Genomic DNA, 22,920 nt, shown 5'->3' with positions numbered 1-22,920 from the left:
CTGTGTTGCAGTCTGCAAGACTCCAAGGCTAGTCTAAAATCATTGCTGTCTTCCCAACTGATAAGCTCTATGCGGCTGACTCTTGAGAAATGTAGAGACTTCTGGTGTTTCCATTTGAGTTTTTTTGTCGGGCATCCTATCTCCCAAATCCACACCTCAGCCCCGTAACTGCTGAAGTCATGAATTAACGCCAGGAGGTCGACCACGGATAACTCCAGTGCAACCATGTAAAGTCACAGAGATCGCATCAGGAAGAGATAATGCTGCAGAATGTTATAAAAGGAGTATTTCCACACAAAGTAATTTAATTGGTATGTAAAAATCTTTCTCTACCTTCCTCGATTAGCTTCCTAAGATTAGCTTGTTTGCCATCACTTCAGGGTTGATACTTTTTCTCAGAACAGAATAAAACCTATACTACATAAAGTCACAGTATATACATTATTGGTAGTAATAGCTTAGCATTGATCTCACACTTTAAACTCTTTCTGCTTGAAACTTGCTATTGCTTCACCCAGCTGTCACCATTCCTCTGCATAACGTTTGTTTTTCATCCATCCTCACTCTCCTCCAAATTCTGACTTTTCTCCCCACGCTTCCAGAGATCCTAAGCCTGTTCATTTTCTGACTGGTTTCTGCATTCATACTGTGACTGGTAGGAAAAGAAAACCTATAAGGCCAGACACCCTGCTGCAGAAAACACACACAATGGATGCAAAAATACACAGGCTTGGTAATATTCCTACAGATGAACAAGATAGGAGGTAAGTGAACTTAAATAATACGTTAACTGATGTAAGAAAGGAGACACTGCACTTGAATTCCGACCAAATTGAGGATGTTTGTGAGACCTGGTGCCTATCATCCATGTTGTCTATGGATGCTATTAATAAATTTGTTTCCCCTAGTGGCAGGTGATGTTCAGGTTCTTCAAGGAACAACCTGGAGGACTTCTGTTTGCCTTCTCCCAGTCATGGGACGTCACTTCAATGGCAGATGGGACGGACAGCGGCTATTCAAGAGATGGGGGCCCCTCCATGCACAAGGTACGTGCTTTTATACCATGTTAGCACTGATTACAACATGTTTATGGACCTCCGCAGAAATCTTAAACCACACCAAATCCACTGACGTCAGCATCATCTTTCCAATGGACTTAATGAAATTGGGACCTTGCCCCTAGACTAATTAAAGCACTTGTCCCGGTCTGTATCTTTGAAAGATTTGCTCTATTTGAGGTATGTTGTATGTGTATTTGTTGTAAATCTGGAAAATCTTTATTCCTGCAAAGAGCTTGTCCTCCAGAAAATTAGAACAGCATCATAATACCTGTACCAAAGAAGTATGTATTGCAGTGGATAACCTCTATGAAAGCAGAGGGCATTTCACTGATAATTTCTAGAAATCCCTTGGGATTGCTTGGCTGTTTCCATTTTCCGTATAAAGTATAATTAAAAGAAAAAAATTATTAGTGAAATTCACAGTATGAATTCTTGAACTAATTTCACTGATGTCAGTAGAATTACAGGGGAGATTAATTTAGTTCTGTGACTGTCAAGGAAAGAAGCTGTTAAAGCAAAGTTATGGATTTTTTTTGTGTGCCTTTATTTTTCTGTTAATGAAAGGATACAAAAATATATTCTGTATGGATCCATATACTGTCTTAATAACATATCCAATCTGAAATTAATATGATTCACCATTCATAATTTATCATGCCCTTCACGAATGTGCTTATTACAACAGATAGTTGAAGGGTTGCCATTAGGATTTTGTCACTATTTGACGTAAACCAAACTGGAAGTTATTTTTAGATCATGTATTCAATATTTAAAAGATATTTCCTATATTAAAATGCAGAGATTATGGAAATTCTTTAGAAATATAGTCTTGGCCTTGGTTTTGCATGTTTTTCTATGTTATTGCACACTTTTTTGGATATGTTACAGTATTTCCAATCAGCCGTTAGTAATAGGTTTAGCAGTTGTTTCAACCTCCCTCAAAATTCTTCTTCTCATTTTTATTCCATAGAAGGCAATTGAGGGATCCATCTGCAAACACTTGCTGGTCAAAGCAGTACTTGCTACCGTTAACGGTCCTTGTGAAATCAAAGTCGCAAGTACTCTACCTAGTAATGGGAGGAGTCTGGAGGACTGGAGCTTAGGTTGCAAATGACCACTTAATTTTGGGAGGACATTCAAGCAACCCATGTTTTGCACCACAAGTGTACACCATGCTCTGTAACTCCTGTTTTCTATTTCTAACATGGCTTCTGACCAGCTGTATCTACTTGAACATGGGCCATCCAGTCTCCAGGCTTCAGTTTACCTGGTTTTAGAATAGAAACAAAAACTGTCCTCTGGCATTTGGGATCACAATGTTTCATTACGAAATTTGAGAACTAATGGTGCCAGGGACAGAAGTACACCGAGGTCTTCAGTGGCAATGCACCCGTCTGAAGAGCCCATGGAAAGTAAAATATTCAAAAAAATCTTACCCTACTTTTTAAGTCCCACTTACTGTTTCTGTAGCAGCCGTATCTAGTGGTCCCACTCAGGGGCCCATTACACTAAACATTAGAGAAGAACATCCTGATAACAGTAATATTTATGCTTCATTTTGTTCATATAACTATATTTACACCTTGAGGAACCTAATTTCAGGTTCCCTGTGCAGTCAATAGCGAGCAGGTGGATTCTTAACTTCTCACAGATCATTATAAAGGGAATCTGTTCTTCTAATTTAAGCAGCTAATTTAGACACCTAAAACTTGACTATGTCCAAAACTGTGTATTGAAGCAACTGAATACAAACAGAACAAAAAAAAAAAGCCTTGGGTGTCCAGTTCAAAGTGGTAATCTGGGAAGAAATCATCATTGAAAGGAGCAATGACTCTAAACCAACCAGAAGATTGTATAAAATAGGTATCTATGCTACCTCTTCGTCTAAGTTCCCTACTGTGCTCCAACCTTTTGTTGGTGACCCAATGAGAAAGACCTCTCTGCATTTAATCCACAGTCCAGTGTTTCACAATGTTTTCTTTCTCAAAGAATCAAGCACATTTTTTACATTTAAGAAATCACAAATAAGAAATATATGATAATAGAAATGGCAGAGGCATGAAATATCTGTTCTGTCAAAGCAACAGCATGTATTCCAAGTTTAGAGAAAGCAGCCATGCTGCCGAGGCATTTGACCACAATAATTTTCATTCTCCATTTAAAATTCTAGTATTTATCTCCTCTTTTGCCTTTAACCAACAAAACTGCATTCAGGTTTTTACCTGATAAGGCAACACAGATGCAATGATTTTTAGTTTACCTGACCAACATTAAAAAGTTTACCTGACCAAATGAAAAAGTTTTTATTTCATGATTGCAACTAACATTATTAGAAAATACCAAGATAACATGTACAATGTAGAATGGGTTTATCAAATACAATTTTCAAACTGCCAAATTGTCAGATGCTACCCCACACTTAATCTAAACTCAAATTAGGTCTACTAAACCTTACCAATAATTTGAGTGCAACAATCCAAAATTTTTTGGCTGGTACTTTTATGCAAAAAATATACACACATTCCCCCAAAACACAAAGCTCAAGCAAAAATCTTTGTAAAATATCTGTAAGTGTTCACATTTGTATCTGTTAGTGAGTGGCTTACAAATGTCTGTAAATTAAAAAGAAAAAAGCAAAAAGCACAGCAGCACTATGTATAAGCAAAGGATTTTATCACACTTTGTAAAGGGTATCCTATTCCATCACTGCTTCTGTCATCCTAATATGTTTCACATGAATGCAACAAATGGTAACTAATTTAACGAAGTACTAAACAGTAAATTTTATTGACATTTATTTTGACACAGGCAGAAGATTAGGACATGCAATAAAATACCACTCTGCTAGTGAACCTAAGTTTTAGTTTTATTTGCAACCACACAAATCTTACTACAGTGACTTTTTATTCCTCTAATTTTGTCTTCAGTTCTTTGAATGTAGCTCTAAGCCAAATACACTAGGCTACTGGGGAAGCCATGCATGGTCAAACTGCTACCACAAGTCTGTACTGCATGGAAAGTTAGTCTATATCTGTGTACTGTTGATAGATATATGCAACAGCAGTTAAACATATGCACTATGTCCTTGTCAGGAACATAAGCCAACATTATATACTTTTATCAAACTAGTTTTCCCAAACAAATATCTTCTAAGGGCAAATGTGAAAGAAATTTCAACACTTCTTACTTAAACTAGAAATTAAATTAAAAACACCTGAGTAGAGATCCTTTTGCATGCCAAATGAAAGCGTGCTGTGAAATGCTCTTTAAATGTACCATGTTAGAAGAAGTACATATAGAAAAAATTCTGGAGCTGGATAAAGAGGAATTCCTATAACAGCTCTCTGGTTTCGTGCTTACTGAACCACTTTGGTAGGCGAGGATAACCAACCACGTATGCACGTGTAGGACTGGTGCCATGGCTTATCAAACTCTCACTTGCAGATAATGATGGTTAAACATTGCCAACTCACTATTATTTGAGTGACTGTGATAAAGTTCAAAGACTTTTATCTGGCTGAATCTTTGTTCTTTGTTTGTATAAAGTAATTCACTGCTGCAAAGATTCACTAATACAGAATTGAGTTTAAAAGCACCTCCTCGAATTTTTCTGAAATAATGGAACATAAGGAAAGGACCAACCTCTCAAAACTAGGAAAAATGGATGTTATGGAAATGTCTTAAACACAAAGCTGCCACACATCATCTTTCTCGGATTGAAAATACTGTCTGGTTGGCATTCAGAAGACTTCCTTATCTGGCTGGGATATCCTCATGCATGGCAGCATGATCAGAGTCACTGTACAGGGACTACAACTAGGCTGTCATGTGTTAAGATGACCTCGGGACATACCCACAAACCTGCATATGCAGAGAAGTTGGAGACTTTTAAGAAACAATGGACTGATTGCACAGACATGACAGTCCATTTACACTTGATTGCTCAGGCATCTCCAGACTTGCATATATTCCCTGCTTTCTGAACTTGAAGGAGGCCGACTCTTCTCCTGCCCTTCCTTTGGCTTCATTTGAAATTCTCATGTATATATTTTGCCAAGCAATTTTACACCTGAGAACTGATAGAATAATAAAAGTTGGAAGTGACTTCTAAAAGTGACCTGGACCAACTTTCTATTCAAAGCCGAGCTAACTTAAAGTTAGAGCAGGTTGCTCATGGCCTTGTCCAGCCGCGTTTTGAAAAACTTCAACAACAGAGACTCCATTGTCTCTCTGAGTGCTGTTCTAGTGCTCAGCCACTCCCATTGCCAGGAATCTTCTCCTTATATCCAATCTGAATTGCCCTTGTTGCAACTTGTGACCGTTGCCCCTAAGTCTTTCACAAGACAGCTTCAGGGAGAGTCTGGCTTCATCTTCTCTACAACCTCCCTTTTAAGTAGTAGAAAACTGCAGTTAGATCCCACCTGGTCTTCTCCTTCTCTAGAGTAAACAAACACACAGTCTCTCCTTGCTTGGCATGCACTGCAGACCCCAAACACTATAGTGCTCCTCCACTAGACTCTCTCCATTTTGTCAACATCTCTCTGACGATCAGAACCCAGAACTGCTCACAGTACTTCAGATGCAGTCTCACAGGTGTTGAATAGAGGGGTATAATCACTTCCCTCAACCTCCAAGCTATCCTCCTGATCCTTTTTGTTGCCGCCAGGGCACACCCCTGACTCATGTCCAGCTCATTGTCCACCAGGATCCCCAGGTCCTTTTCTACAGAGCTGCTTTCTAGCCAGCCAGTCTCAAGCCTGTGCTGTTGGGGGGGGGTTACTGAATCCCAGGTGCAGGACTTTGTGTCTGCCTTAGCGAAGTGTCCTGAGATTCCCATCAGCCCATTTCCGCAGTTTGCCAAGGTCCCTCTGAATGGCCAGCCTGCCTGCCAGCAAGTTACATGCTTCTGACGATCCAGAAAAGAGGTGGCTGAGGATGCACTGTGTCACTTGGTCAGGTCACTGGTTTGGACTCCCACAGGTTAGGGCAGGATATTCCCAACCTACGGTATGCACGCTACTAGCGGTATGACAGCAAGTTTTGACAAGGCAACAGCACCACAGAAGTATAAATCCTGGTACAAAGCTAGCATGTGCTGGTGCCATGCTTGGGGAAGACAAACAGTTTGGGATCTATCAGTTCTTACAGGGCAGTACATGAAAAGCCATGTCAGACAGTAAAACATCACCTATTTATGGTCTAATGTGAACATGTAGAGCATACCAAAAAAGCATCCTAGAAACAAGATATACTCCCTTGATCGTATTTTACTCATAATGGCAATTAACAGATGTGGACCTTCTTGTCACAATCAGTTAACTTAAGGAAAGATGAGCTGCTTCAGATCCAGTGTGGTAGTTTAAAAAGTTAACCACCTGCAGTCATTTTCCTACACGCTTGTAGTCAAAGTCCTTCACAGCTGAGTTGTGTTAACATGATCCAAAGTGAGCTCTTCATCAGTTTCAGTGCAAGTTGGGTTGAAGCACCACCAAGCTTCATGATCCTCTGCTATGCTGTGGAAGCAAGAACTGTAATAAACAGCTGGGAACTACAGCATCCTAAATTTATCGTGCCTGCTCTCTGGGACATACTTTCATTTGACTTACGTAAAGGGAGATGGTGAAAAGGGAAGGAAAGGTCTAACAATTAGCTTGTTTCAAACCAAATTCCTCCAGCCAGCGAGGCAAAATCCTGTAAATTTACATGTAGACCTATAAGCACATGCCCACCGCTAAGAATAATGACCCACTTCCAGACTCAAGGAAGTCCAACAATCAAAGGACCACTGTAGAGGGAGCTACTGCATGGCAAGCGTCCTCCTGCGCTGAAAAGGTTCAGTTACTGCATCCTGGCATTGATTGGTAACAGCGAGCGTGGCGAAATCTTCACTGGTTATGAAGTGTAAAACATGAATATGTGGAATCCAGAAACAAAACTTCTTTTGCAAGACTGAGCTACTCAGTCTCTGCAATGGCTTTCTGGAATTCAAAAGTCTCTTGTGGGTTGTGGGACCTAACAGCTCAGAGGCCCTGAAGCTGCTGTTTAGCAAGAGCACAGACCTCCAGAATCATACTACTAACCCGCCCTTTCATGGGTGGCACTTGTTCATTTTCTCTGGCAAGTATTTAAACTATTTTTCATTTCTTTTAAGTTTGGTAAAAAGGTAAGTAAGAAAGGAATTGGGTCAGCATTCAATGACAGTCTGGAACAATTAGGAGGAACTTCAGACAGTCAAGTTAAAAGGTCAAGCTGTTGAACGTAACTCTGCAGCTTACAAAATATAAGAAGACATCAGTCATAACTTACTTGATCAGTCATTCTAAAATGAACAGTGCAAAGGCATTATCTAAATAACTAGTGATTTAAAAAAAAATGCTAAAGTTAGAGCTAGCTGGGAATTTTTGGATGAAAAATTGTTCATCACTCAATACTGCTGTGGATTGGTTGAAAACTGGACACTAAACATGGATATATTCTTTTAACACTGCAGATGTATAAACTGAGACATTCCACAGACAAGAAATGGGAAAGACAGACCAGGACGTATACACTTCCATACACACATTTCTAAGGTCTCATTTCCACAACTAATTGCTTATTTGACAAAACTCAAGACATTCTATAGAGTTTTTCTTGAGTAAGCTTTTCTTGAATTTTCAAGTGATACCACAACACAGACAAAAAGGAGTCCAGAAAGTCAGTAGTGCAGCGCTGTAACATCATTAGCTGGTCCAGATCCACAGATATGTATTTCAGACTCTCACCTCCTAAACAAATACACTGGTGGCAAATGGGCGGCTGTCTTCTCTCTCTTGGGGGATGAAACAAGGAGCTTTCTTTCCTACAGTCTTCTAATACATAAAATATTGATTCAAATCTAGTCTCTAATGTTCCACTCCTTCCCACAGCTTTCATTCAAATGACAGCTGATGTTAGGCCACTGAGAGTCTACTTGCACATTTCCCTCCTGTCTTGCTTCCCTTGCACAAACAAATCCTAGTTGGGCTAATTGTCCTGAATTCCTCTTCATTGAACAGGTTTATTATTTTGCAATGTCCATTCTTTTTGCAAAATCAGATAATTTTTTTTTCTTCAGGTTGCTGCAACTCAAGTTGATTCTAGCTCCTTAAATTTTTTTCTTTTTACTGTAGCGATCAGAAAATCTGTCACTATCCTTATAATACAGTGCAGGGATTTGAATGGAACTAAAAAAAGTATATCATGTGATAATCTTTTTTTTTCTTAGTGTGAACCAATAGAATTTAGAAACTGCTAGTCTGGGCCTTCTGCAATTCAGCTGAACACGTCTAAATTGTTTATACATATTTCACATTTCTGAGGCTTTCTTCCCTACTATACAAACCAGATCAACTGTATGAACCAGGTCATTGTCCAAAATCTGGAGACTATAAGACAGTAGCTTCAGAGATGTGCCAACAAATGGTAAGTGCATGTACCAACTATTTCCGTGCGGGTTCTGAGAAAGGACACTTTCATAAGAAACTATTTTTTACTGTTAATCAAACCAGAATGTTTCATTCCTTAAAGGAATGAATGCAGCCAGTTCCAAATAGCAAACTCCTGTTATTCTACAATGGCCATCTATGTTTCTTAGAAGCCTGAAGGACTGAATCAACAGAAAACAATACCTGCTGGGATAATTTTTTTTCTCCCCAATTTTTCCCATCCTCTCGGTTTTGCCTGTGGTATTGCGACAGCTGAACCAGACGTAACCTGTAAGCGTGCTATTAGCAATATTGTGTTTGGCTTTGACAGCGCTTTTACGCAGAGCGTTCGCGGGAGCGAGCCATGCTCCTACTGACAGCACGCCTCGCTTTAAAGCCCTTGGCTCCCTGACAAGACGAGCTCCCGTGGGTTTTCCTGTGGCAACTTGAGGTGCCAGCAGCCCCAGTTACCCACCCTCATGGCTGCGGCCCCGCCGGCTGACACAGCAGCATCTCGGCCTGAACATGTCGCCACAGCGGTCACTCCACCCCGACATCCCGGGCTCGCAAACCGGAGGAGCTTGGCGGCCGCTACACCTGCTCCAGCGACGCCCCGCAAGACCTTTAAGGAGAGGAAGCAGCGGGGACCGGGGCTGCCCGGCAGCTGCACCGGCCCTTCCTCGCCTACGACCGCGCAGGCCGCTGTGAATCCCATGGGCCGAACGGGTGAGGGCTGCCGGTCCCTTCCCACCGGGAGAGAAGGCGGCTGCATGGGAGCCGCGGGAGGGGCCGGGACAGGGCGACAGCCCTCCGTCACCGTGCTGACAGGCTCGGAACCCGCCAAGCCGCCCTGCCCGAGGCCGGTTCCCCCTCCCGCCGCTGGCAGCCCCCGGAGAGCAACGAGAGCCCCCTTTCCCCCGGCCGCCTTGTCTCTCACACACACATACACACACCCCCCCTACCCCCCTCGGCGCCACCTGAGGCGGGAGGGCGGGGCCGGCAGCCGAGGGGGCGGGGCGGGGCGGCCCCCACCGCGCAGGGGCGGTGCCGGTCACGTGGGCCGGCGGCTGCCCGGCCCCGCCCCGCCCCAGCTCCGGCGGTAGCGGCGGCGGCGGCGGAGGCGCGCGCGCAGGCGTTGCACCTGGCGCCCTCCTCGGGGCTCCTCGTCGCCAGGACAACCGGCCTCGCCGCCGCGCCTCTGCCATGGTGAGCCTGCGGCCCGGCTTGGCCTGCCCCGGCCCGGCCCGGCCCGGCCCGCCCCGCCGCCGCTGCTGCCGTCGCCGCCGCCGGGCGTTAGGGGGTTGGCCCGGCCGCTCGGGGCCCAGGGCGGGGAACCGCGGCGAGGCGGGGCGGGCAGGTGGCGGGGCGGGCGGCGCCGTCGTGGCGGGGAGGGAGCGCTGGCCGGGCCGTGTGGAGCGGCCGCGGGGTCGGGCGGGCCTCTCCCCGGGTGGCGGCCGGGGCGGGCGTAAGGGTCTGCGCTTGGCCGGCGGGGGTATGGCGGGGTACGGGCGTGCGGCCACCCACCTACCGTGGCGGTGCGGGTGTGGTGCTGGGCGTGCGGCCCTGCGTGGCGTGGGGAACGGGGGGGGGAGGGGGGCTGTGGCGGCCCCCGCTGTAACCGTGAGGAAGAGAGTGTCTGGCCAGAGCAGGTGGGGCTGCGTTGACCCTCGCTGTAGCACAGGCGGGAAGAGGCTGTCCCCGCGTGTCTGTGGGTGAGGGGTGTCTTGCCTGCCTGTATAACGGCTGGAGCGGCCATGGTTGGAGTGTGTAGAGCAGGTCAGGTGTGGCAGGGGTGCGTTGTCCCCCTGTATAGCACAGGAGAGGATGTGTGCATATGGGTGGCCTAGAGCGACTGGGGCGTGATAGAGGTGTGTCAGCCCCCCCTGTATAAAGTAGGGGTGAAGGTAACGCGTGTGTCAGTGTGCAGAGAAGACGTGGGGTGTGATGGTGTGGATGCACGGGGTGCTGTGTTATAATGCTTGTGCGTGTGCAGTAAGCCAGGGTGTGGCCTGGCATGTGTGCATATACCAGATGTACGGTAGGACGTGAGTGTGATATTATCCCCCTGTCAGTGTGTATGTGTGTGTATCTGCTGTGATTTGGGCTTCGCTTGTGTGTGTATTTGTGTTGTGGCAGGGATGTGACGCTGTGTGCAGGGACATGACATGGCATCGTATGCATGTAGTTGTGTCTGCATACTGCTGTCTGGTATGGGCTTGTATCTGTGTCTGTATATATAGTGAACATTGGGTGTGGTGTAATATGTGGATATTTTTATAGGCATGTATGCTATGGGTGTGGCAGGGATTATCTGTACTTTTATATGTATGTAGCAGATACAACTTGTGGTATTCTGTGTGTACAGAGTGCAGTTGCTTATATGTGTAAGTACATAGCTGTGATGGTTTATGTGTATGCACAGGTGCATTTATAAGTATAATAGATTTGTGGTGTGCATGTGGTGGGCACGAGGTTTCCTGCATCTGTATGTAGAGATGGTGTGTTATGGAGCGTATGTGTGTGGAGGGTGCGGCAAAGGAGGAAGAGTGATTGAGGTTTGCTCTGTGGGGAGGGTATGTGGGGATGTGATAACAGTACGCGTACGCAGTGAGTGGCAGGGGAGAGGTGCATCATGATGTTTGTGAAAGGAAGATGGCAAGGCGTGTAAGGGGGAGTGAGTAAGGACAGGCATGTTTGGAAAGGATGCTGGTATGATCCCTGTTTTCAATTACCGCTTAAGTGTCTGATGCCTGATTGCTTTGCAGTGATAGTTTTATACATGAAGAAAGCACAGTTGCTAGCCTTTCACAGGTGGGGAAATGCACAGTGGTTTAAGGTAGAAAATCACATTATGTGTATATTTACGTGTGTGTAATGATAGTAGGTTTCCTGTAGCAAGTTCTGTGGATGGGGGGAGGGGAGGGTGTCCTCAGCCTTACAAACGGAAGGAGCGTGTCCCTGTGGCGTTCTAACTCTTCTTTCTTTTCTTCCTTTGCATGAATGCTTGTTCGTGTTCCTTCTCTCTCTTCTCCTGCACTTTGCCTTCTGTTCCTTCCTGATTCTAGCCTACATGTTTTCAACCTAAGGAAAACAACCTTGAAAACTAAAATGTGAGATGGAATAAAAATGTGGATAGACTGTGTGAGATTGCAGTATGCTTCTCTGTAGAATCATGTTGGATTTGGTTTGAAAAGATTTTAGGACATATCTGTTGCTACAAGGAGTAGTAAACAGTGAATGAGGCTGTAGATGGTGTAATATTGGGGAAGTGATTATGATGCGACTTAATGACATGTCCTACTTCACATTAGTATTCCATCACGCATCTTACTCCACATCAGAGAAGATAAAGTATCTTAAAAGTCAATTGAATAAAATGGATTTTTCTCATGTTCTAAACTTAGGAAAAACTAGAGACTGAAAAAACAATGAACAAAATATTTATAAACTGTTTCACAATATAAGTAAATATTTTCCATTTGCCAAACTCTGGGTAAGGAGTTTTCCTTCGTGGTCCATTTTGACATTCCTGATTAGATACCTTTAGCAGTCTAAACTCAGCAAATGTAGAATCTGCAAAGAAGCACTGAATTGTTGCTGTAACTGCACAGGTGAAATCTCAGAAATTGTACTGAATCAGCCTTAACTGCTGTGCAGATTCTTATTTTGGGCAGCTCCTTAGTTGCATTTGACAGCTGATAAGAAAAGGATGAAATAGTGTCTTTTTTTGTTTATTCTTTTCATATTTTTCAGATATTTTATTCAATGAGTGCTTATACTTGAATTGTTTGCTAATTATAGGGTTAGTGCTGTTTAGGTTGTTATTTCCCTTTTAATTCTTCATAGCTGCATAGTTTAAAATTCAAGAAAGGTGGGGAAGGCATTCACTTTGACCAATGAACATCAGAACTTCTAATATAGAGAATATCAGTGTTCCTACAAATCAGAAGGACCATTAGGTTATTGCTTGCATATTTTGACAATAGACTGGAATATTTACTCATCTTGGTTAAAATTAAGGGTAACACGGGCTAGCAGATGTGGAAAGTTTAAAATAAAAGTCAGACTTTCATCGAAGCATGGCAACTATTTTTAGGTTGGTGTAGAAAAGTAGTACTAATCTTGGCACTGTGACAATATCAATCTGAATGCCAGCAGAAGGCTACGCATTAACAGTACTTCAGCTGTTTTGTCAATTAGAAATCAGAATAACTGCACTAATTTCATATAAATTGTTATCAACTTGTATAATAGTTCTGGTAGTGTTTCTGCTGAATCAGAAATACCCATCAACGGGATATGCTAAGTAGGACAAAACCAGATGAAATTGTGAAACCAAAGAGTTCTCCCTCACAGTTGAGACAGTAGCCTGGAGCTAGTTTAGACAATAGCCACAACATTCACTTGCATTCTTTCTAATAACCTTTTTAGGAAGGTGATCCATATACTCCATAGATTTCTTCTTTTTTTTTTTTTTCTCTTTATGTTTTAGCACAATGCAAAAACTGTTAAAATACATAGCTCAAGCAGGATCAGAAATTCTGGGTGACTTGATTTAAATGTGGTAGGGTTGGACTCCAGCTGTCTGAGCTTTTACAAAAGAGCTTTCCCACTTGAACTTTTAACACAAGGTGGGATATTCTAATTGTCTGTAAAGCTTCTGAGAAGGAAGATTGTAAACACAGAGTAACTTCTAAATGGTGAAAGTCAGATTTGCATTCTTAAAAACGAAGGGAGTCCATTTATTCATTGTTACAACAGGAAAAGGTACACATAAGGCCTAAAGGGAGTATAATGGTGGACTTAAAATTCACAGCATACTGGTATCTCCTCTTGTCAATTCCATGTTTATTTTTCAGGATCAAGATATTACTTATATGTCTATCAACGTTTAAACTAGTTGTTCTTGAGCTTGAAGATTATTTTTTTTTTTTACTAGTAGTTTGTGAAGATCAAACTTTTCTCTCAGACTAATTTTTCAAAAAATGTACTGTGCTATGACTGCTTGAAAATTTTTATATATAATGTGATTATACAAGACTGTGTGAAACCAAATTGATTGTTTTTGTGATGAGATTAATTTTAATTTGGGTACAGTCCCTGTGAGTAGTGTTGTGGTGGAAGCTGCCTTGGATTCTATTTCAGTATTTCCTGTCCAGAGTGTCAGTTACTTGAATGGTCCAAGGAAAGTACCTTTCTCAGGTGTTTTGAACTTAGGCTTTTGCAAATAGCATTTGAGTGTCTGATTCCTAAGAAGAGATTTGTTGTTTACCTGGTCAAGAAAAAGAAAGCACAGAATTTGTAAGATGCATACTTTTTGCTGACTCTGACTTCCCTCCTATCCCTACCTGGTCTGTTCCTCCTCTTGCCCCCCCCAAAAAAACCAAGCAAAACTACAGTATGAATTTAAGCCTTTAAATGGGCTAAAGTAATTTCTGTGGGTACAGAGAAGCAATGGAAATGCAATAACAGTTGCGTTGTTTAAAATACAAGGGCACCTCAGCTGATACAATCAACTACAGCCAATGTCTTGAATGATTCCCTCTGGATTACCTTTGTCTTGGAGGAACCGCTGCATTCGTGCCAGAGGAGCACTGGAACTGGAAATGTGCCCTTTTCTGGGCTTGAACATTTATGACTACTTGGAACCACAAGCTGCTGCTGTGTAGCCCACAAGAAAGTGCTTAAAATTTGGTATCAAGCTGCTACCCTTAAAATATTGGCCATACTTTATGGTATACTCTCTTTTTCTATCCCAGTGTTTTCCTGCGTTCTCCTTCAGGCAGAAGAAAATAGTAAAATCTGTTTTTATTGGATTTGATTGCTGTTGAACTGGTTAACCAGTATGTTCTATAAATTTAAATCAATAAGGAGACAAGACATCATCAAATCTGCATAAATGTGAAACTCTACCGGTATGTCAAGTTTGTCTGTCTTCAGAGGTTGAAACTGAGGTCAGAGCTTCACAAACGAAAGGCATTTCCATAGCATGACTTGATGTATTGTAGTAGTTATCTGAATATTAAGGGACAAAATGTCTGAGTGTGCTTGTAATTCTGAAAATGGTCTATAATCTACCTCTTAAGCAAAAGTATCAAGGTTATTTTATTTCTGCAGAATTTCAAGAACCATAAACACTGGCAAATACTAACAATTACGTGAGTTTCCAGTTTCTCCTCTAAATCTCAACCTCTTACCTTTCTTGAAACACTTTGAAAAAGATGGTTTGGAAATGCAACTATGATGCTATTTCCTTTCAAGTCAGTTATAATTGCTGCTTGTAGTCATGAAGAGGTACCTAATTTTGTCTCTTATAACTGAAAGCTTTTATTAATTATACACTACATATACAGCATGTGCAGCCACAACACAGATTTTGTCGTCTTTTTTTTCCTGGCTCGTACTCTAGGGAGATTGCCTTGCAGAGAAGGCTTGCACTTTGTAAAAAAGATTTCACACTCTCAGTACTAGGGAAAACATCAGTTCTGACATAGTGTTTATGATGCAGATCAAGCACTGCTTTGAAATGGCTTTGTAGAAGCTATGGAGTAATTTCTGTAGTGAACTATATACCATTTAAGTCTCAAATATATTTTTGAAGAGCAGTTATGTTGGTGGGGGGAAATATTAGTACTCAATATTTTTGTTTCACAGGTGCTTGGAAGAAGGGATTCTGCTTTAACTTAAACTGTAATTTCATTTACAGTTTGAGCTAAGTACGGTGAGGAAAAAGAATTGCCTTTCTGGATGTGGGATTGCGTGACTGGAGGGAGGACTATGTCAGTCCAAATTAGAATGGTGCAGACTCCTGGGGAAATGGACCTGCAGCAGAGTTTTCGTGAGCACACTCTGGGGGGATTTCAGGTCTCCATTGTCATGCCATCAGTCTGTTAATTTGTATGGTTATATTGGAGACTGCGAATAAAACTTAGCCATATGTATGGCAGTAAAAACAACTACATGTAGAAGTGATGATTCAGAGGAGGGGTTTTGAAAGGTGTACTCCTAAGGGATGTGGATTAAATTTGGATGGCTGAGACTGTCTATCCCTAACCAAATACTGCTGCATTAAAACAAATGGACACCAGCTTTTCTCTCAGCTTGGTTTTTCAGAAATGTATCATGCTGCGAATGTCTGAGAATGTGTATTATGTAGCATCATTCTGCAAGACTGCATGAAACCAAATGGATTATTTTTGTGATGAAGCAAATCATAATTTGAGCACATAGTCCCTGTGAATGTTGTGGTGGAAGCTGCCTTAGAATGTGTTCCAGTATTTCTGCTTCATGACTTGTAGTAATGTAGTAGTTATCTGAATGTTACTTGAGTGGTCAAAGGAAAGTCAAAGGTGTTTTGAACTTAGGCTTTTGCAAATGGCATTTGAGTCTCTGCTTGATGCTGAAGGAGGGATTTGTTATTTACCTGCTCAAGAAAAAGAAAGCACAGAATTTGTACGACGCATAATCTACCGTTGTAATGGGCTGCAGTCAACAGCTGCTTCATCCATCTGATTTTAATTTTCTGCCACAGGTCTCTTGATCTCCAAGCCCATAAATTAGATGATACGGGTTTCCCCATGTTCCACTTTAAAGTGATTTGTAGATTTGACTGTTAGTTGAATGCTTTGTTTTGTTTTTTTAGGAATAGTTTCTAAATGCTTCATCATAGAATCATAGAATTGTCTAGGTTGAAAGGGACCTTTAAGATCATCGAATCCAACCATCAACCTAGCACTGCCAAAACCACTAAACCGTGTCCCTAAGCACCACGTGTACCCATCTTTTAAATACATCCAGGGATGTCAATTCCACCACTTCCCTGGGCAGCCTGTTTGGATGTTTGATAACCCTTTCTGTGAAAAAAATTTTCCCAATGTCCAGTCCAAACCTCCCCTTATGTAACTTGAGGTCATTTCCTCTTGTCTTATCACTTGTTACTTGGGAGAAGAGACTGACAGCCACCTCGCTACAGCCTCCTCTCAAGTAGTTGTAGAGAGTGATGATGTCTCTCCTCAGCCTCCTTTTCTCCGGACTAAACAATCCCAGTTCCCTCAGCAGCTCCTCATAAGACTTGCTTCATTTTTATTTGGAAGTGCATAATCTTAAAAGAGGAATAATGGATATCTGAAGAAGGAAATATTCAGTCGTTAAATTTTTCTTTTTAAAAAGAAAACAAACTGAAGAAAAGATTTGTCAATCAATATATGACTAACAGCTGATAAAGATAAAATTTTGTCAAACCTGTTTTTTCAACTGTCTCTTTATGTATGTTTACAGAATACACAGGGATACAGTTAACAGCTTTTTTCACATTTCTCAGTGTTTAAACAGTAGTTGGTTTTTGTTTGTTTTTTTCTTTTCTTTTTCCTGAGCTGACCCAGTCTCTTGTCATGAAAAGTTAGGTAAGGCGTAGTTTATTTTTCCATGTGGTTCAGGGTTTTTCTGCCATCTCTGGTAGTGGTTAGAACAAGATGCTTTAAAAGACAAAGTGTGAGCTAGGTGGATCGTACCTGAATCAAGGATTAGTCTTCCATGTAGTTCCTATCTCAGAGTAACATGGAGGAAGCAGAACTTGCAAACCTTTTTTGCAAGCAATAGCGTAATGTCTGCTTCTTTTGGTTAGGTATTGGATTGAACCTAATGTTTTCTGTCATGCAGACTACCAAACATCAGTTCCATGATAGCAAGTATTGATAAAATGCTATCTTTCAACTGAATTTTAGGCCTGCAAGCAACTAGGTCAATCACTATATCTGCAAACCATTGGATTTCACCTTCATAATTTTTAACAAGTTAAAGTAGGAACTATCGCTCTCAAGTCAGTCTGAAATGTTGACATGGTACAGAAAAATTTATGCAACTTTCAGTTTATTCTGTGCCTCTCCAGTTTCTATCAGAATTTACAGTGAATTTAATGTTTATTTGATGTTTAAGTAAGTTTATTTACAATTTATTTAATATTTAAGTAAATCTTTGTCACGGCACCTTAAATAACAGTGCTGGTAAGACATCAGTATGTGAACATGTGCTTAATATGAGGGGCTAGTCTAGAGGATTGTGCAGCTATGGATATCAGCTCTGAAGTTCACAAATGACCTTGATCTGTCACCCAGTGAGAACAGGGCCTTGCAGAGCCAGACTGATACCCTCCAGTAAAATGTGAATGATGTGGTATGAATACCAGTGCTGGCAAAACAAGAATGATGGCTCTTCTGGAAGAAAACCAAGCAGCAAAGTGGGCAGTGTGGCCAGCTGCTTCTGCCTGGCAGGTTTTTTTATATATTGGACAGCACTTACTCTGGGGGAAAATTTAAAAGCAATATGACCCTTATAGGCAGTCCTAGGTCAGTGGAATGTATAACGGAAAGACAGAGAGATGTTCCCAGGTGTGTTTGATCTTGTTCTCTGAAGATGAGCCTTAACTGTTGAAGATGACCAACACAGTAAGAACAAAAGGCTTTCATACGAGGTGTTACTTGCTTTTGATCAGTCAGTTTGTCACAGTGCTGGAAGAGAAAAGATCCTGAGGAAAGACTAGTGCAAAAGATCCAGTGGGTATCTGGCAGAGAGGAGGAAGCTACAAGCCTACTGAAGACAGTGCCCTGGGCTCTGGTAGAGGGTGTCCAAGGAAAAAAGAGGTTAGCGACCAAGACAGAACAGGATGGCTGTAATTTTAAAGTGCTCAAAGTCAAAGCCTGAGATGGAGCATGGTGGGCAGCTGGAGCATAGGAGTGAGAACCTGGAGGGCAGATAGTGGCCATGTATTGAAATAAAAGACAGTGCCAGTCTGTCTCTGCTGTAGATGGCCTTGGTTCAAGATGGCATAACCTTTCAAGGTTCACTTTGGTGTGTCGTAATTTTATTGATTATACAGAAAGGTTTACCCTGGATTCTAATTTAACGCCAGCCCTGTGCCATCAGCTGATGTGTCTTCGATATCACCTATTTCAGTTCTGTTGGCAATGCATATCCTTTTGCCTAACGCTCCTTTTGTTGCCTAGATACGGTTACATTTTCCTATTTGCATGGTGTTAAATGATTCTGCCAGTCTGCCTAAGTCTGATGCATTAATTGTACATTTCTGGGGGAAGCGCCATCTAGCAGCAATTCTCTGACCATTAGAGAGCTCTCTGTAGTGTCACACGTGAGATAACCTCAAATGTATAGTAGAGGAAGATTGTTTTCCCTTTTCTTCTTCCTCCTCCATTAGTCTGCTGTATTTAAATGGAGAGCTTTTTAGGATGCCATTCATTATTTTAGTGTGCTTGTGAACTGCTCTGGGTAGCAAAGCTGGTCTGCTGGCTTTCCTGCCGCTATAGCAAGAGGCAATTTCAGTAGCATGGTGAAGGGGAAATTGCACAGGCGACAATTAGGTGTCTCCACTGAGGAGGAGAGATGTGCAGCAAGCTGGTGGGGCTTGGGTGTGGTAAAGAAAAAATCTGCACGTCAGGGGAACTGAATAAAACTTTAATTATATTTTGTCGGGATTTTCATTTAAAACGTCTTGTTCTTACGATGCCTATTATTGCATAAATAATACTAAGTGCTGTTCTTGCCGGTGAAAACCTGAAAGACTTGATGCTTTTTAAAAATGGCAATATTTACAATTTAACTAGGACGTTTGCTCTGTCAGCCATAGGAGAAGGGAAATGTATGGATTTAGTTCTAAACTACTGTCTCTTTTGGTGACAGTGAGCCAATGACAATGGGTTTTATTCCTGACTTGATAAATAATTCAGCCTTGTTTTCAGTATATCTGTCTTCTCTTTTTGCTGATGTTCTTTGGGGTATCTCAGACTTCATCTTTCCTCTTTCCCGAATCTACATTTGTCCGTAATTACTCACTTTAGCATGCTACTAAGCAAGGTTATTTTAGAGAGTCTGGTTTATAATAACTTTTGATTTGAAAAGTTGACAGGTTGAAAGTCCTTATCTACCGATCTCAGTGGAAATTAGATACATAAATATCTCTGTGGAACTGAGCCATCATGGCTGAGCCACTAACAAAACTGTTGCACCTGTAAAGAAAATAGTCCTCTTCAATAAAAGACTGAACGACAACAGAAATTGCATCGTTAAACCTAAGGACTATCAACAAAATTAGTAGTATAACCTTATTTTGATCTTGAAATACTAGTTGAAGGGAATTTCTAAGTGTTTTAGATAAGTATGATAAACCAGGATGAATATTCCTTTTTTTCTTTGTAGAGAAAAATTAACTTTTTTGAGCATATTACAGTTCTTTGCCAGACTGGGTACAAAACACAAATGCACAACTCCATCAAAAAAGATTTCTTAACTCAGTAATGCTGGTGAAAACAGGAGAGCTTTACCACTGACTCTTAGACCAGGAGAGAATAATATTATAATTGGAGGTGTTCAAGGCCAGGTTGGATGGGGCTTTGAGCAACCTGGTCTAGTGGAAAGTGTCCCTGCCCATGGCAGGGGGTTTGGAACTAGATGATCTTTAAGGTCCCTTCCAACCTAAACCATTCTATGAATATGTGGTGCTTTTAATGGTGGCAAGCTAACTGTGTTGTACCAAGAAGTTATATTCTAGGATTAGTGGCAATTAGTATGTTTAATAATATGGAAGGGGAAGCAAACCAGGGAGATTATTCTTTTTGGATTTGGCAGGTTTACACAGTGGATGCTTTATTTATACAATAAAGAGTCAAAAGAAAAAATAAGTGGTAGTTGCAGAAGAAATTTAGTGTAAGCAAGTATCAGGACATGTTTTAAGGAAATACTCCCTTTTTAGCTCATTATAACCAGTCTTTCAAAAGTACGGTGAAGATACCACCAAGAGAGGTCAGTTAAGGAATGTAAAAAAAAAAAAAAAATGGCTCAAGATTCAAGTAATAAACAATTACAGTTTTCTCTTGTGGATTTTGTTTTGTTTGTTCTCGCAATTCCTTTAAGAATGTAGAGATTTTCTCTATCCTTACGTTTACAGGGAATTGAGAGCTGATTTTTAGAGTAACGTTTATTACATATGTTCAATCTCACGTATTTTTCCTTGTGCACAGATTTGTCTGTTGTATTTCAGGTTTTTATACAGTTAAAACCACAACTTTCTTGAGTTTGAGATACCTTATTATTAACACAGTCAAACTTACTACCAAATGCAAAAGCAAAGAAAGAAGAAATATTATTGTATTACAGGTATTTTGAGATCATGTCATTGTCAGCACTATCTGTAATTGAAGAAAAAGAAATCATATTTGACAAGATTATTAGAATATTTTTAAAAGCAATTGAACACTTCCTTGACTGATTGGTGTTGGTGTTTTTTGGTTTTGTTTTTTTTTTTTATAAATAGACACAAAAAAATAGAAGTTATGTGATAAAAATCAAGTAAAAAAAGAGATGGCAATGTTTACTTCAGAGAGGTGATACATAAATATACTCAGTATTTAATTCATTTATGGAAGTTATAGATTATCAGGAAATGCTCAAAGAATAAATGCATTATCGTGTTTGTACCTTCTCTCTTTTTTTCTCTGCTTGCACACATTCAAAATCATGTTACAAATCTTCATCTAGAAGATGACTACCCCAGTTTTCGCGTGCCTGTTCTTCATTTGGGGGAAAACTAGTATTGAAGAGCCTTTAAAGAAGTTCCTCTCTTCTGAGGTTTAAATGCAGAATAACTCTAGAGACTAACATACTTTTTTCAGAGTAAAGTAGTACTTTCAAGAGACACTTCTGTTTTTCTAAATATTCTTATTCCATAAGAATAATACTTTATGATATGATAACTATAGCTAATGCATACAAGAACACGTAAAACTTAGTCTTTAAGGGAAAACAGCTTTGAATCTGTTTGTGACCTCTTCTGGGACTTGTATAGCAGGCATGGTACTTTGTGTGGCTGGGCAAGTCACACGCTTCTCATTCAGTAGTACGAGCTGCATGGTTTTGATTTTAACTGGGATTCCTAAATGCAGCCATATTAGTTGTACCTGCTGTTATGTATTCAAAATAGTTTGTCCGTCCAACTTTAAGTTAAAAGTCTAAAGATAGCTCTCATAAACATATAGAGATTATAAACTCTTTTCCCATAAGAGTTGCCAGTTTGGTTGTAGGTTTAGATTTTTAGCTTGGCCTCAGTAGAAAAATACTTACTGTTCCCAAAAGCCTGTGCTGTGATTTGTAGTGATTTGGCTTTTTAATGCAGGAGTTGATGAGTAGTTGGAAATACTCAAAAGCCTTGAGAACACATTGTAGCTGTCTGTATTAAATAGTAACTTGCTCACATCTTACTAACTTAAATGCTGTGTCACCTTCACACAGTAAGCATATATCCATGTTACTGTACATCTGGGAATCGGTAGTCTAAAGAAAAAACAGATAATAACAGCTTTTGAACTGGCAAAGCGGTGGCACACGTGAACTAGTAGCGGTTTGCAAAGTAGCTTTATATAAAAATATATACTTATGCATATAAGTGGGAAGTGTGTGCTAGATGATGTAACTTTTGAGGAATTATCTGCAACTAGAGAATAATTAGCTTGAAAGAAGATTTTTAGTGGTCTGATACTGAATGTTGAGATTCTGGATGAGACTTAATGAGATCTAAGTTCACTTGTCTGTTTTACCACAGGCCTTGTGTGCTGTCACGGAGGTAACTTCCTTTTTTGCAACTTAATTTTTTTTAACCTGTAATGCAGAAGAATATTTCTGCACCTCAGTCTTTAGTGATCCGAAGTTCTATGAGGATGGGATATGTGTCTCCTTTTTCTGAATGACTGCTGCAATAAGCACAATTAGCCTATGTTTTGGCTGTTTTTCTAAAAAATCATCCCAATATATACTATAGTTTTCAGGCTATAAGCTGCAAACCATGAGTGACATGTGATATTAAGATGGCATATATGCCAGTAATTCATAAATCTATGAATTGCCAAGCTCAGAAGCAGTCAAACAGATTTAAAACCAGTGTTGATGTACATAGTGTATTTCGGCATAAAGGCTGAAAATAGTGACAGCAATGGGTATCAGATATAAAGCAGAACCAGAGCAAACCTGAACCTGTGGTCAGCCATGTGGAACTGCTTAAAGCCAAGAATGTCTCTCCAGGAAGGAAGTAGAATTGTCTTATTGAAATGTATGTATGCATAGGTGTTTAACGCTTTGAATGTCTACAGTCAGTAGTCTGTGAGTATTTGTGCTACTCCAGTTGCAGGAAAAGGAAGCTTGATTAAACTTGTTGGTTCTTTTTGCAAGTTGACAGTTTTATTGTTCTTAGATGTGTGGATAACTGTGCACAGAGCTGGTGGGTGAAGAAAGTGGCGTTTGCTGTTGTGTCAAAATTGAGAAACAGTAGTATGCAGTTAGACCTGAGATCAACCTAAGATTTACTGGAAGAGAAAAAGGGTTCTTGATGGCAGCCAGAAAGAAATTAAAGTTTT

The 22,920-nt window shown here is 40.9% G+C and overlaps 1 protein-coding gene across 1 annotated transcript in view; it reads left to right on the top strand.

Moving 5' to 3' along the window:
• Positions 1 to 9,628: 9,628 nt before the first annotated feature.
• The window catches only part of FBXL2 (F-box and leucine rich repeat protein 2), a gene marked incomplete at both ends in the record, with an annotated part of 54,637 nt that continues 41,345 nt past the window's right edge, over positions 9,629 to 22,920 (top strand). The window contains one exon of the mRNA XM_082479420.1: positions 9,629 to 9,712. Within this exon, the coding sequence (XP_082335546.1) occupies positions 9,710 to 9,712 (3 nt within the window). The remainder of the gene's footprint in view (positions 9,713 to 22,920) is intronic.

The sequence above is a fragment of the Vanellus vanellus genome, assembly GCF_965231255.1.
Source record: "Vanellus vanellus genome assembly, chromosome: 2".
Lineage (NCBI taxonomy): Eukaryota > Metazoa > Chordata > Aves > Charadriiformes > Charadriidae > Vanellus > Vanellus vanellus.
This window is presented reverse-complemented; position numbering and strand designations above follow the sequence as displayed.